Source organism: Euprymna scolopes, chromosome 34, assembly GCF_053919585.1.
Source record: "Euprymna scolopes isolate OS-2025 chromosome 34, ASM5391958v1, whole genome shotgun sequence".
Classification (NCBI taxonomy): Eukaryota; Metazoa; Mollusca; class Cephalopoda; order Sepiida; family Sepiolidae; genus Euprymna; species Euprymna scolopes.
The window spans coordinates 24,438,151-24,454,240 of NC_136515.1; the positions used below are offsets into that span (position 1 = coordinate 24,438,151).

At 31.8% G+C, this 16,090-nt stretch overlaps 1 protein-coding gene across 3 annotated transcripts in view; it reads left to right on the plus strand.

Moving 5' to 3' along the window:
* Nucleotides 1–16,090, plus strand: part of LOC145259135 (kinase D-interacting substrate of 220 kDa B-like) — a 160,961-nt gene that overhangs the window by 82,966 nt on the left and 61,905 nt on the right. For all 3 annotated transcript variants that reach the window (XM_080116817.1, XM_080116818.1, XM_080116819.1), the window contains exons 13-17: nucleotides 1,039–1,216; nucleotides 4,635–4,796; nucleotides 8,384–8,563; nucleotides 10,330–10,483; nucleotides 13,303–13,451. In XM_080116817.1, the coding sequence (XP_079972943.1) occupies nucleotides 1,039–1,216; nucleotides 4,635–4,796; nucleotides 8,384–8,563; nucleotides 10,330–10,483; nucleotides 13,303–13,451 (823 nt within the window). The remainder of the gene's footprint in view (nucleotides 1–1,038; nucleotides 1,217–4,634; nucleotides 4,797–8,383; nucleotides 8,564–10,329; nucleotides 10,484–13,302; nucleotides 13,452–16,090) is intronic.

Here is a 16,090-nt window from a genome sequence, read left to right on the forward strand (position 1 = left end):
AGTGCTGGCAATGGTCCTGTTGTCATAACTTGGATCATGAGAGAGCATGAGTTGTACAATGATCTCGCTCGTTGAACCTTGTGTCACTTTCAGACATGATAGAAGGCTCCTATCGCTCTTGCGATTTATACGCAAGTGGCCAACTAGTAGATGATCTTCAACAAAGAAAGAAAACCGGTTTTCATCAAACGGAAATGGAATCATGTCATCTTTTCTAGGGCAACAGTTTTATTGTAACTGTAATACGAATAATCATCTCTGGACGATTTGACATGATACCAAACAAAAGGACTCAACATGACATGTTATCAAAGAAACCTCAACAGTTGCTTTCCGAATGACTTTGGTATCGGCTTTTTATAGCCGTTGGACGAACTCATTTTCGCTGTAGGTAGGCCCAACTAAGACATTGGGATACAAGTTTTTAGCGTTTCCACACATGCTCGTCATAGTATATGTTTGCACCTCATCCACCGAAGTTACCAAATATATCTGTAAAATGTTTTTGATTAATGAGGGAATGACCCCAATGATTTCGACGATCTTATTTATAAATTACGGTTAGGACAATCAACCAATGAGAAGCCTCCAACTTTATTATAAAAATATCAAATTTTGGATTCAACTCAGTTCGCTGTCAACCTCTGTCTTGAAATGACTAGATCATGACTGCATTGACTCTTCGCCGCCATCTTTGTTATTAAGAATTACTCAACACTCGAGATCATGACTGCATTGATTCTTCGCCGCCATCTTTGTTATTAAGAATTACTCAACACTTCAGATCGTGACTGCATTGATTCTTTGCCGATTTGATTTACTACCGCCATCTTTGTTCAACATAATGTCTCGACGCTTAACAATATCTAAACTAACATCATTTGTACTTGCAAGTAATACTAATTAAAGTGTCAAAAATGTTGACCTTTCTTTCCAGTAAAGGCATAAACTTATACACAGTCTATACATATGTTTTTATGCATTTATTTAAGAGTTGATATCTATTTTGATAGTTTTCTTATCTTTTTCTTTTTGTAGAAAGGAGACACGGCCCTTCATATTGCCCTACGAGCTCGTAGCAAAAGAATTACGGAGATGCTTTTGCGGAACCCAAAGAATAGTCAACTTTTGTACAAGGCAAACAAGGGAGGTGAAACACCTTACAGTATTGACGCTTATTATCAAAAGGGCATCCTCACGCAAATATTTGGTCACAGTAAGTACAAGAATTATGATTTGCTTATATTTCATATTTCTGTACCTGGTATCGCAATGAATGAATACAAAAGTTTGTTTCTGTTTTACCATTATTTTCACGGCAAGTGCTCGTCTGAGCTCCAATCTATGCCGCCCCCTTGCCAAACTTTCACAAGAAACACTCGTCTAGTTGAAACCCCCACTCTTTATATGTGCCTAAACCTAAATGTAGATTCCATGAACAAAGTTTCTTTCTTACAGTCTTCCGTTTGCCTGCTCTCCAGCTGACTACAATATGGTTGTCTTCAAGTCCAATGTAAACAAGTTCTTGATGAGCCGTTCCACTTAAGTTAACAAATTTACCAAATTTCCATTACTAACGATTACTATATTGTCCAACTGACTACTGTACACTCTTTAACCCTTATCCTCAAATGGCCTCTGGGCCTTGACAAGTGGTGATGCCTATGTAAAAAAAAAAATGATATGTTACATTTTTAAATGTTTATATAGCAATATTCAAACAGTTTTAGATATTCTTAATTGGCATATTTATTTTATCAACAGTTTCAACAAATTAATATTCTGTAATACACATTTCTAATTTCCGTCATGTCGTATAAGCAAGAGTTCCTCTTGAGGTTTGCACAATCATTGTCACCTTACTATGGCCACAGGAGATTTATATGCATGGTTGCTTCTTACACAATAAAATACTAGCACTAGAAGATTTCTTCGTTTGGAATCAGACTCTTTAAAATTTCCAGAATCTGAATTGGTGAGTTCAGCGTTTTTGAAATTTTGATACAAGGATTTGTATTGCTCAAATTATTCAGATTACTGTTCTCATCTTTACCGCAAGGTAAAATATCAGGTTAAGAAACTGGCGCGGTCTATCCTTCTCTCCTCTCAAGAGTAGATGGGACTCACTTAAGCCGTGGGTAGGCACCCTGTCTAGTGATGGTGTTACAATAAAAAATACCCTTAATAGCCCTGAGGAAGCATTAAGTAATCAGCTACCGACAAGATTTGAATTATACTACAAACTCGTGTAGTGAGTTCAATTTTGGCTGGATGTTCTCATCATGGATGTTTCCCTCAACGATTTGGCCGATGTAAGATTGTAAGATAAGAACAGTGATCTGAATAATCCAAATAATCCAGCATCCACATTAGCTAATCTACAATCCTGATGATGATAATATTACAGGTATTAATAGGTAGACTGTCATAGTTGTCATATGTGAAAATGCTTACAAAAATATAAAATTTAATTCTTCATACTTTATGCAATGATAAACTTTCAGCATTACCTCCCTTTAACAGAACTCTTCAAAAGAACTCAAATAGCTTACAAATTACATTAGCAATAAAAATATACTTGCTTGTAATCTCGTATATATAATAATATGTTTGCAGAAATTCCTTTGCAATAACAAATGCCACATACAAATTTATTACGTCTAAACTTTTACCCACCATCTTATGTAACTTTTGAGCACCATTACAGACACATTTATTTATTATAATAAAATTCTGTATTACTTCTTATCAGTGACATCATCACAATTGCCAAAATCTATAGACGAAGTAGTTCATATTTTCCCCTCTACCTGAAAAGTCCTCCCACTCTCCTAGTAAAGACTGGGTAAATATATAATCATTATAACTATATTGACCTGACATCCTTATTAACTGGATTAAACACTCAGACACCTACAATTACCATTGCACTTCACTATTCGAAAATAATGATTTCTTCCCAATAACATTCCGCCTATTCTCATTGGCTGCAACCATGAAATTCTATTCTTCCAGATTGTACACAAACATACAAAAAACAAACACCACAGCCCTTATTCAATATGGATGATCAATCGACATGCATTGTTTTACATCATTTATATTTTACTATTGTTGCTTTTTCTTTATTTTACAGACTGATTTTTACAAAAAATAACCATAACATTCACTTACAAGTTACATATGCCATTACATATTATTTGGAATAACATTATTTACACATTCTTATACTAAAAAAAATATGTCGCAGCTTTATTTAGATCATATCCGGTTTCAGCATCCCAAATTAACCGATGCTAAAATTTAAATCATTCATACTTTGTTATCGTCGCTTTTCATTTATTTTTCAGACTGATGTTTACAAAAATTAACCATAACATTTAATTAAAAGTTGCACAGGCCATTACGCATTATTTGGATTAACATTATTTACTCATTAATGTTCTACTAAATTGAGCATGTACTTTGTGACCATCACCAAGAAAAATGTTGCAACAATATTTTTCTCGGTGATGATTACAAAGTATGTGTTCAATTCAGTAGAACATTATCATTGAAAACTGATCCCGATGATAAAAGTCATAAAAAAAGTTTTTTTTACAATTTTAATTTTTTCTTATCTGGAAGTTAAGTTTGTTATCAATGACATTAACGTGAAAAAAGAAAAAAAAATGTACATTGTAGAATTTACAGGGTTGGGGGCAATTTCATAAGCGTCCACCGAATCTCATATTAATAGAGAATTGTAGTAGCCCCCGACATCAAAATGGCACCAAGCCTAGATTGAGGTGATTACACATTTTAAAAAAATGTCACAGCTTTCTTTAGATCATATCCGGTCTCTGCATCCCAAATTAACCAATGCTAAAATGAACTGATCTCTTTTAAAATTAAAATTTTAAATTAAGCAAAAAAAAATTTTTTTTTTCACTTTCGAAATCATAAAAACTATTTCTTTTTATATAAAACACATTTTCACACTGTAAGCCTGAATTAAAATAAAGATAAATTATCATCTGCATTACTTTTCATTCAGTTTGTACTTGACTACATTTACTTTTTATTTTTACTTCCTTTGTCTGTCAAATAATTTATGCCGCTAAAGTACAAATTTACCCTTTATTACATTGTCCACAGATATACTTATTTGTTATATATTGTTTTTTTGTTTTTTGTTTAGTTCTCCTTTCAGAACTCCTTTTCCACACTGCTCAGACATTAACTTTTTTTTAGGTACTTTTTTACCTTAGCACCAACTATACTATTTCCTTTAAACTGATGAGTTCTACAGGTTTTGGACTATGCTGAATAGAACAATCAATTTTAACTTTGGTAGATAAGTAGTTTTCGGGATATAATGACATGCATTATGCATTCTAATTCACTATTCCATAGGATGGTTTTAACATGAGGAGGTTAGGGTGTCTATTCCAAAACCCATTAGGATATTAGGGATTGCCCACCAACAACAACCACAGTTGAATTTTTTACGAGGAGGCGGAGGGGGGGGGGGCATGCTTTCACCAGGCAATGCCGGTTAACAGGTCCTGCTAGTGTCTAACAAAGCTGCCTTTTCTGTGGCAATTCTTGTTTTATTAACTCATCACATTACACCTGACTTTTTTTTCTTCTAGGAAATTTGAATGCCAATGATGCTGAGAATTTGCTCGGATATGAAATCTACAGCAGCGCCTTAGCAGATGTACTCAGCGAACCTTCCTTAAGTATGCCTATCACTGTTGGCTTGTATGCCAAATGGGGAAGTGGAAAGTCTTTTCTTATCAGCAAATTACAAAGTAAGTATGTTCTGCATTTTACAGAGGAACTTGATCGTAATGAAGAAAGAGGCACAAACGGTTTCCAATTTTGTTCTATACATATGGCATCAGAAAAAATGTACATAAATTATAAAAATATATATATATACTAGCAGTTCAGCCCAGCTTTGATCGGGCCCTATGTACTGTTCATAACTTTATATGCATATATATATATATATATATATATATATATATATATATATATATAATAAAAATTGCAATTAAATTTACTAAAATGATCCAAGATGGTAAAATTAAAGTATATCATAAATATTAAAGAATTAATATTTATAAAATTATGTCAGCCAGATGTAAAAGCTCGATAAAACCAAATAGGAAATAGAGCTTATAATACGAGCAAACAGTTAATAAAACATGTTAAAAAAAACACTTTGAAATGAGTTAAAAAACATATTTAATCTGAAAAGGAAACACTAGATAAGTGGATAGTCCTTAATCCGCGGAATTTCGAAGAGATACTATAATATATATATATATATATATATATATATATATATATATATATATATATATATATATATATATGTATATATATACTAAAATCCCATCCCGCATTTTGCTAATTCCTACCCTCTGATTAGAAGGAAAGTATTTCTTCAAAACTCCGCGGATTAAGGACTATCCACTTATTTAGTGTTTCCTTTTCAGATTAAATATGTTTTTAACTCATTTCAAAGTGTTTTTTTAACATGATTTATTAACTGTTTGCTTGTATGTATATATATATTGTTACGACCTGGAATGTCTAGGGGTAAAAGTCGTAACACAAAGTATAAAAAAAATTATTTAAAAGAAATTAGTTTTCCCGGGTTTTTAGATACGGGAGGGATATATCCATTTTCTCGAAAGACATTTATAAACACAAGACAGGAAAAACACATCCAAATAACAATACCGAGGCCAATGGAAAAATTAACACAATTTTATTTACATATATAAAAATATATTGTAACGAAAATAAAAGAGAATGTGTAACTGGATGAACAAACAAACTTGAAATAGATTCGAGAGAGAATTTCCGCCAAAAGACATAACAGTTCATATCCTATCGTCTGCTTATAACTCCAAAATGGAAGGACAGCCTTTTTGTGTTTTTGTTTTTGTTATTGTTTTCATATATGAGAGAGAGATAGAGAGAAAAATAAACAATAGACTCACTCAGCGTCGGGTTTTAAATATTTCTATCGCATTCCTTTCTTTTTAAACAATTTCATTCCTTCGTCCATTGGATACATTATCCTTTCTAATTATCGCCTTTTTTTCGTTTTCTCTGTCGTCAAAATGTATCGTTCATTTCTTCGCCGCAGTTAGCATTTACAACTGTCGTCACCATCGCCAACACTGTCGCTTTCCTAACCCACCTCTTCGACTGCTATATCGTCACTGTCTCGCCACCCTGCGCCGCTCCTTTCCCTCTCTCTAATGGTATACCTTTCTCTCTCTCTTTGGCGTCCCCTCTCTCTCACTGTATGTACCTGCATCTCTCTCGCGTCACTCGCTCAATAATATGCGAGGCGGATGCCTGCGGCTTTCCCTCTCTCTAGTTTCATATCTTCTCTCTCCCCCTCTCTCTTTCTTTACAGTTTATAGGCGTCCCCTCGCTGTATTTTCGTATGTTCTCTCTCTCTCTCTCTTTTTCTTTTTCCGGATGTTTACAAATTCACTGAGAGCAGACGACAGTATAAAACACGATAAAAGATTTTTCTCTCTCGATCCTTTTTTTTTTTTTTTTTTTTTTTTATAATATTAAAAGAAATTATTGTCTCAAATTATATATATTTTTTCACATATTTGTAACAATATATATATATATATATTAAAAAAAGTTTGACTCCTGTCCAGGTAACCTACATCTAAAATTTCAAGTGTTTGGACCCAAAATTGAGGAAGGAGTTTGGTAGAGTCTGCAAAGGTCAACTCTTTTAACTTTGACCTCTAGGCAGCCAAATTTTCGCCTGAAAACTAATTAAAAAGCTTGCTGCATGTCTGAATATCCTTTATGTAAAATTTCAAATGTTCAGACACAAAATTTGCTGAGTAGTTGGCTAGAGACCGTAAAGGTCAAGTCTTTTGAAGTTTGACCCTTTTGGTAGCCAAATTTTTTAGCAAAGCCTGATTAAAAAGCTTGCCCTATATCGAATGCACTTTATGTAAAATTTCAAATGTTTAGACCAAAAATTGGCTGAGAGGTCAAATTTCTTTTAAATTTGACCCCAATTTTGATCCTTAACATTTATTGTTTTGGGCTCAAATCAGGTTAAAAAGTTTGATCCATGTCCAAGGAACCTACATTTAAAATTTCAAGTGTCTAGACCCAAAATTGGCAGGGGAGTTTGGTAGAGTTTTCAAATGTCAAATCGTTGAACTTTGACCTTTTGATAGCCAAATTTCTGGCCAAAAAAACGATTAAAAAGATTTTCCCAAATCTCAATACTCCTTATGTCAAATTTTGAGTCTGTAGACTGAAAATTGACAGAGTAATTTGTTAGGGAAATGTACACACACAGATAGACACATACAGACAGTTTCACTTTTATAGATATATATGTGAGAGATTAATAGCAATATAAGATAAATAGAATAGTGAAGTAACATATAATCAAAAACACACAGCATTTAACTTCTAAAAAAGTAACAGCATTTAATGTACACAAAAGTAACATATAAATAAAATAGACAGCTTTTAACTTATGAAGAATTAACATATTCAATTTGCAAAAAAGTAACAAACTTACAAAAAAGTAACATTAACAGAAACAGACAGCATTTAATTTACAAAAAAAGTAACATATTCAACTTGCAAAAATGTAACAAACTTACAAAAGGTAACATACAAATAAAACAGACATTTAACTTACAGATCTTCATTTATCTATTTATTTTCTAAATGACTTTTCACATAAGAATCCATAAATATGCACTTATGAATATGAGTACATATTGGTTCCTCTTCACAAGAAGTTGATTGACTGGTTGAGCCATAAATACTGACTGATAGAATTGCTTCGAAGCAGCGTTGAAAGATACATTGTAAGTCTCACGCTTATATACCAGCTCCGATCACGAACACTCATTTAACAAGACGACTTACTTGATTATTACTCGGCCTGATCGTTATCTATCTTTGATCTACTAAGTCTCCAGGTAACGATCAATCATCCTTTTTATGAACATTATTTTGATTTTGGGGTTTTTCTGTAACTTGAATATTTCTGGTAGATGCAGGCTCTTCTCATGCTGATCTATGATAAACCTTCTTTTCAATTAAACAGACATTGCTAAAAATTAGGGTTTTTTTGTTTTTGAAAAGCAAGAAATCATATACAACATTATAATATACTGACAGTAAAATAGTAAATTTATTTTAGTATTATTATAAAAAATAGTTCCGAAATTTTGTAACACGACTCATGCCCCATCCTGTATTTGTTTGTTCTTTTGTGGCGGTGCCGGACAGCGTGTGGGTCCAAGAGGTTTGAACTGTTAAGAAGTAATGGCCACGTAACATTTATTTTAATAACCTTACACTTTTCTCTTTGCAGAAGAGATGAAATCATTCACCCAACAAAATGAAGGGTCCAATTTCCATTTCACAAAAACTGCTTTTATTTTTTTACTTTTACTGAATGCTATTATTGGTCTTATACTGAGCATGATATTCAACTGGATCGTTGGACTCACTTCGGCCATTGGTCTTTTCTTACTGCAAATTGGCATACTAGGTAAGTAAACAGTTTAGTTCTTGTCTAAAGTTCACTTATATTAAAAGATAAAAAGAAAGAAAAATCTGTCTGATGTACATATCTATAACAGAACAAAAATATCATATTCCAAAATATCACGTGAATTGATCATGTAGTTTTATTTTTAACCAAGAAAATCAAATTTGATGAACAAGCAGAAAGGGACTGTATCACATTGTCATCTTCCAGAAATAAGGGGCAGATAAATCCACAAGAAATCAAATGTGCAAGATCAGCTTTGTAATGCCTATAATTTCCCATTAATCACTTAAAAGTTGTTTAAAAATTATTTTCTTTATAAAAATAAAACTTCTTAATCGATTTGCATGATTTTTGGAATATGATCTTTTCGCTCCATTATGGAGTACATCATACAGATATTTCTGTATTTTGTTTGATTAATTGATAGGGGGACTTCTAGACAATCTCCATACTTCTTTTTCATTTTTGTATACATTCAGGCTAAGCATTTTTTTTTTATTTATGCAACAAGTTATATCCCAATTGAGATGTAACTGACTAGTGTGCTTAGGGGCCAGATTTATACTAAGCATCCTCAATGTAAGTAAGATGTTTGTTCACATTACATTTAAATTTCTGCATGTTGGTATAGTCAGAGCAGTAGAGAGAGAATTCCAAAGGCAAGTAGTTCAAGGGAAGGAGCTATTAAAGTAGAATTTTTCCTAGTGTCTAGGGAACTCTCTAGGCATTTTTAAATAAGTGAAAAAAAAAACTGATTTAATTTATTATTTATTATTATTATTAGATTATTATTAATCTATTATTTATTATTTTTTAATATTTTGAGTGGTGTTGTATCGGTTCTATTGTCATAAGATCATTCCCAGAGGAATTACCACTTCCATTTTTTTAGTGGGTGGGGGGATACATTCTCCCAAGTATTATATCCTCTTTCAGGGGGGGGGGGTTAGATAATGTAAGATCTATTATCCTGAGACTATACTCACTGGCATTACCTTATCCTTTTATGGTGGAATCATCCCAGGTATTATCCTTTCTATCCTTTTTTTTTTCTTCTTGAGGGAGGTAATGTTATGATATCATCCTCTCAGTCATTACTTCCTTCTTTTGGGGGTCGGTGTAGAATATATTCGTTGACCATGATATTATTCTTCCAGGCTAGCAAAAATATGTGACCGAAGGGTGCATGTTTGATTTTTGTCCAGAATTCCCTTTATATAAAAAAAATAAAAATAAAGAAAAATTTGTATGATGTATGCGCTCATGACGAAATGAAAATGCTGTATTCCAAAAATCACGTAAATTGATAAACTATTTTTATTTTTAAATAAGAAAATAAAATTTTATGAGTATACAAAAAGTGACTGTCTTGCCAACAAATTGGAAAAAAAATTAAGAAACAAAGGGAGATAACTACACAATAATTCATACTAGATTTATGTTCCAGTGCTTACAAATTCTTATTAATCACTTAAAAATGATTGTCTTCATAAAAATAAAACTACTTGATCAATTTACATGATTTTTGGACTATATTTTTTTCGTTGTGGATACATACATTATACAGATTTTTCTTTATTTTTGTTTTTATATTAGAAAGGAATTCTGGACAAGAACTGCATGTTTTTGCTAGTTCTACATATATAGCAATTTGGTTCTATGATAAAGCTAAGTCTTAATGAATATAATATACTGCTACTACTATTATTTTGTTGGTCATTATTAACATTTTACCATTTACATTTGTTTCGTACCATTTTCAGGTGCTCTTTGGTACTGGACTCATCGCTATCCATCAAAGTTTGCAATACGATTATCTCGATTATGTGAGCATCAAGTACAAAATCTAGATATGTTATTGTATGTGTTGTTCTGGAATCCACGTAAAATAATGGTTTCTGAAGTGCCTCGTGTCAGGTAAGTCTTTAAAGCATAATTCTTCAATTTGTAGCAGTGCCAATCCTGACATTATTAGAACCTTAATCAAGGGTATTTAAAAAAAGTTTTTTTAAAGTATAACTTGAGGCAACATTCACAAAGGATGGGTAGAGGTGGTTACTCCCATAGACCATATAGCGTCCCGGACGAGCACAAACAATGCACAATGATCTGCAGTAATCAAGATAGTGATGAGAAATTAGTTCCAGAACCAGCAGCGAACACTGTAAACTCACAGACCGGAGCTAAGTTTGACATCGGCTTTGATGGTGCATAATCACATCTTCATCTGGACATCTTCACCAATCTTGAAATGGTTTTGGAGTTATTGCTTTTTGGATGAACTCTCCTGGGTTGCGGCCCGCAGTATGGCTGAATCAGCAAAGTTTCCCATTCAAAAGAGCTTAGTTAAGAAGTATGATCCTGTGTCCTAATTTGAGTATTGGAGACAAAAATGGGGCCAGCAGACCTGCAGAATTCAGCGGAGACAGTATAGATCAAATACTACAAAGTTTTTGAGATCAGCAGCTATCATCAACCAGATTTTGCAGTCCTAGAGAATAGGTGTTTGTAAAATCTCCATACAAGTATATAACAGAGATCTCAAGTACGTAACAATTCAGAACTGAGATGTTGACTTCCAATTCCTTCAAAAATGTTTATTTCTGATGCCGTCCTCAAAGGTGGAAATTTGTCTGAAAACAAATCTATCTCTCTGGACCACAGTAAAAGTAAAGTAGGACAACTATAGTTGAAATAACAGTACCCACAAGTCATAAAACACTTTGAATATTTTCATGATTTCAAGCGAGTTCTAAAATAATCATGTTTTAAAAACGAAGGCATCTTAAGTTCTTAAAATACCACCATTTTGTTCGGAAATGAATATAACTTTCATGTGTTTTAATCTCTTTTTCTCTTCTCTTTTATCTTCTGTATTATATAAAAGGAAACTTTGTGTGTTTGAGTTTGTTTCCTATGGACTCTGAAACGGCTGGATTGATTTTTATGAAATTTCACACAAATGTACTTTATGTATCTGGCAGTGTTCTTAGGTAGGCTTTGTGTCAGAATGTCTTCAATAAATATTGATAATCAAAATAATCCTATGAAAGAAGGAGCAGACGATTTTGACCAAAGTTAACATTATACACATCCTAAAATCACAAGTGCATTTAAGAAGTTTTATTACCACACAAGATGCAAGGCCCAACATATAAAATCAACAGTAAGTTCTTTGGTATGACAGGAGTGCGTTCGAAATGAATGTTTCTGTTTAAAAAACAATTAAACCATGATACATGACTTTGTCATTTTAAACTTAAATTCAAACCATTATCACCGCACAAGCAGAAAAACTAGGCATATAAAATCAACTTTTGCAATTTTACCAATTTTGATGACAATAAAAATATGGAAGTGTGAAACCTTCGCAGATTATCATTTTATCCCAGGCAATGTCAGGTCTCCCTGCTAGTAAGTAATAATCAAGAGTTTTAAGCACATAAATTGATAAAAATGTTAATGCCAATAAACAGCCATTTTTGTAACTGGTTTTAAGAACTCCACCTTCTTATAAAGGTTTCTTACCATGTCTCTATGGGGAATTTCATTATGAAATTTGGAAATCAATTAGGAGAGACATGACCCCTTTATTCATTTCAAGGGTATGAAATAAAATGGCCTATTTTTTTTTTCTTTTTTATTAAAAAATAAAACTTCAACTTGAGATTTTTTCGTACCCCATTTAATAAATAAATCAATTTTTTTACATGTTTTATGCATTAAAATTATAATTGTATGTTGTTCTATCTTTTGGAAGTAACAAATTTTAATTACCGTATCCCCCCAAAAAATTACTTCCATTTATTTACTTTTGAAAACTGGTTGTAGTAGCAGCGACAATAGTCACATAATAATATGTAAATAAGAAGTGATTCTTGCTTATTTTCATTTCAGAACGAATTACAAAAAAGCTTGAAAATAACTAGCATGTAAAATGGATGTTAAACGAGTGATGATGAGAATCATGATGATGATAGTAAGAAATTAACTAAGCTTCTCTTAGATGTATGAACAGACTTAAATTTAAGAGAATTGTGGGAGTTAATCTTTTCAATTTCACTTTCAAACCCTTGTGTTACATTTCTCCCTGTGAGAGAGAAATGCCATCACCGAAGAAACAGAATTTTACACAAATTTCACAAGAATTCCAACAAAATTTCAGTTCATGATAATAGATGAATTTTACCATTTCTTTAGAGTAATTATACAGCAACACTATTATATATTATCTTATAGATTTTAAAAATAAATTATTTAGTGGGACCTAATAGATCAAGAATAATGCAAAACATTTTCAATTATATTTAGATATTTCTACTCACACTAAATACATATAGTTGCTAGGTGTAAGAGGTTGTAATGTAGGTTATATTTAGTTTAATTTAGTTTTGTTTAAAAGTAATAAAAAGGATGGGAAAACTTTTTGTGAAAATTCAGGTGACTGATTTTTTGAAAATTTTTAAAACATCTATTAAACATGAATGTTTTTTTAAAAAGTATTTTAAAGTTTTTCAGGGAGAGAGGGGCAAAATATGGGTATACCTTCTCATTTGAAAATTCAAATATTTCAGATTTGCATTGAATTTTACCAATTAAGTTAGATTCCCTGAATTTCAGTTTCTTAAGATTCTTTTAAGATTTAAAGCATTCGATAGTGATGGACATTTAGACTAGAAATTTTATTTGTATCAATTTTATGTAATTGTCAATGTTTTCTTATTTTCTTGTAAAAGGTTCCTGTTTTCTGATTGTACACGTCTAACCAGCGTTGGTGGAGAGAAATCATTAGCAGCCATGATTGGGACGCTTAGTGAAGCTGCCGAGAGGGCATATGGGGTTGTTGTTACACGTCTTTTCCGTGTGGTAAAAAATCAGGCTTATAGTAAGTATTATTTTCTTTATAAACACGCATCAAAAACGTAGGGCTTTTCGATGATTGCTTATATTGGTGATCTTTTAAACCAATGCATTTCAGCTGAAACATTATTACGTACTTTCATGTGATGGCAAAATTAGTATAAATTCCAAAAATTATGAAAAATGATCCAGTAAAAGATTTGCTAGATGTATTTTTAACAAAGAAAAGCAATCACAATTATGTTTTGAAATTAGCTGGTTAAAAAATGGTAGATTCTTAATGTGTAAATTACATTCTAGGGTTATTTCCCTTGTTTGTCATACTGATTTGGTTTCACTTTAAAACATACGATAAAACTCGATAAATTCTATTTTTTACTATTTTTATTTTTCTGCTGCATTATTTTTCGTAATTTTTGGAATTTATACTAATTTTTCCATGACATATAATGTTTTCACCTGAAATGCGTTTGTTTAAAATAAGCACCCATCTTTCTTTCTATTTAATCAGCAATAGAACTTCTTAATCAGCGAACAAACTGAGCATTGTTTGGGAGCAATAAATTTAGGCTTCAAATTTGAGAGTCACTTTTATCACTTGTTTTTTTAATGTTTTTTTTTTAATGTTTTTAATGTATAACTTCAAGTCTTTACTTCTACAGCAAATAATAAATTATGTTTTCATTTTATTTATATATCTTCTACTATATAATGGGAAATTATCTGTGTTTGTATGTCTAGCTAAAAGTTCAAAACTACTAATCAAAGACCCACAAAATTTATATTTTCTTGATCGGCCCGGATGTATAATATCTAAAATTTAGAAAAAAACTATTTATGTTTAAAAGGGATAGTTACATTAAATGAATTACATTATTATTTTTACAACACATTAAAACAAGTGAAAGTGAAAGGGTTGAAAGAAAGCATATAGGAAGAATGGATAATAGGGAATGGATAATAGGGGGTTGGGAAAGCGTACAGGAAGAACAGGATAATAGGGGATTTGTTAAAGAGACAGCTAGAAAGTTTTTGTATATCCACCTAAAACTATAAACATACACAACAAAGTCCCTACAAAGTTGATATATATATATTTTTTTTTAATCACTATAACTCTGGAAAAATAATATACAAAAATTTTTTTAAATTCATTTGTATCATTAAATGTTATCAAGAATTAAGCACAATTTTGTATATTATCATGTATTAATACAGACTAGGAAATGAGTCAGCTTTTTTTTTTCAAATTGAATAAAGCTAACTCCAGATTTAATTTATTGTTTCTCAACTCTTGTCATTTCTCTACAAAGAAAGGGATGTGGAGAAGGCTTAATTTTAATAGTGCTCTGGAGGTATCCTTAATTTTATTTGCTGCTTTCAGTAGTTTTGTGAAGTTTTATTTTTTTATACAAAAAAAGAAATTTCTCTTTCAAGGGTGGGTGAAAAACTTAACACTGTTTAATATCTTTTATTTAGTTTTTTATGGCCCCAGGCAACACTGAGTAGTTCTGCTAGTACATATACAGAATGAATAGTGATAAACAAATAGTTTTATGCACTATTTGGAGTATTCAGACTACTGCTTTCACCTTGACTTTTATTTTCACGTTTCGGTTGATGTAACCTCCAATCTTCTTCAGATGTATCTTGTCGGATTTGGGGAATCTGTACGGAATTTCGAATGGAATTTATTATTTAATCTATGGGGGTAGGATGCACTCGTTGCATCAGCCATAACCGTGTAGAAGTTTTAAATAATTTGCAATTGTATTCAGTGTCACCTGCATTAAGGATTAAATCTTCAACATGCAAAAGAGTGTAACTTACAATTGAATTTCACCAAGTACTTTATCCACTACACCATAGACTCCTGCAGACAATGCTGGTCTGAACCTTTTATTGTTTTTAGATATACAATCTTACTAATTACCATAATACATTACTATTACTACACACACACACATACATACATATATATATATATATATATATGTATTAAATCACAGATTAGATAATCAAGTGAACTATCTTATTAAATATTACAGTAAGGTATCCCAGAAATATCCCAAATATCCCAGAAATACTTGAATTCATCCTGATGTTGGATTGCTCAGGCTGTATGATATCCTTTGTCTATGACTTTTAAATCATTTTTTTTCAGTATATGTGCTGATGAGCAAAATATGTGTTTCTTCAAAACTGAACATGTTGCTAATTGCATTTTATTTCCTCTGATGATATGAGCCATTATTGAAAATCCATGGATTAAAGAAATAAATATAATTCTTTCGTATATATTCCTTGCTTCAAACAATAAATTCTTAACTTGAATATATCTTTATATATATTTTAATCTACAGAATTTAACTTTAAACCTTAAACATATATATACTAGCCCAGGTGCCCAGCATTGCCCAGGTGTTTAGAGGTGTGTGTTGAGCAAAAAAAAAAAAAAAAAAGTGGTAGTAGGCAGACAAGCTCAAACCCATACCGCAAAGGAGAGAAAGAACATAAAAAAACGTGATGTCTTTTCCGTTGGGTTCATTGCCAAACCGAAAGTGGCAAAGGTTTAAATTCAGGCTAGTCAATCGAAATGAGGGGACGACTTTTGAAAATATTGGCAAAAAATGCGACCCCTCCTTGTAGAATAGTGCTCAGTTG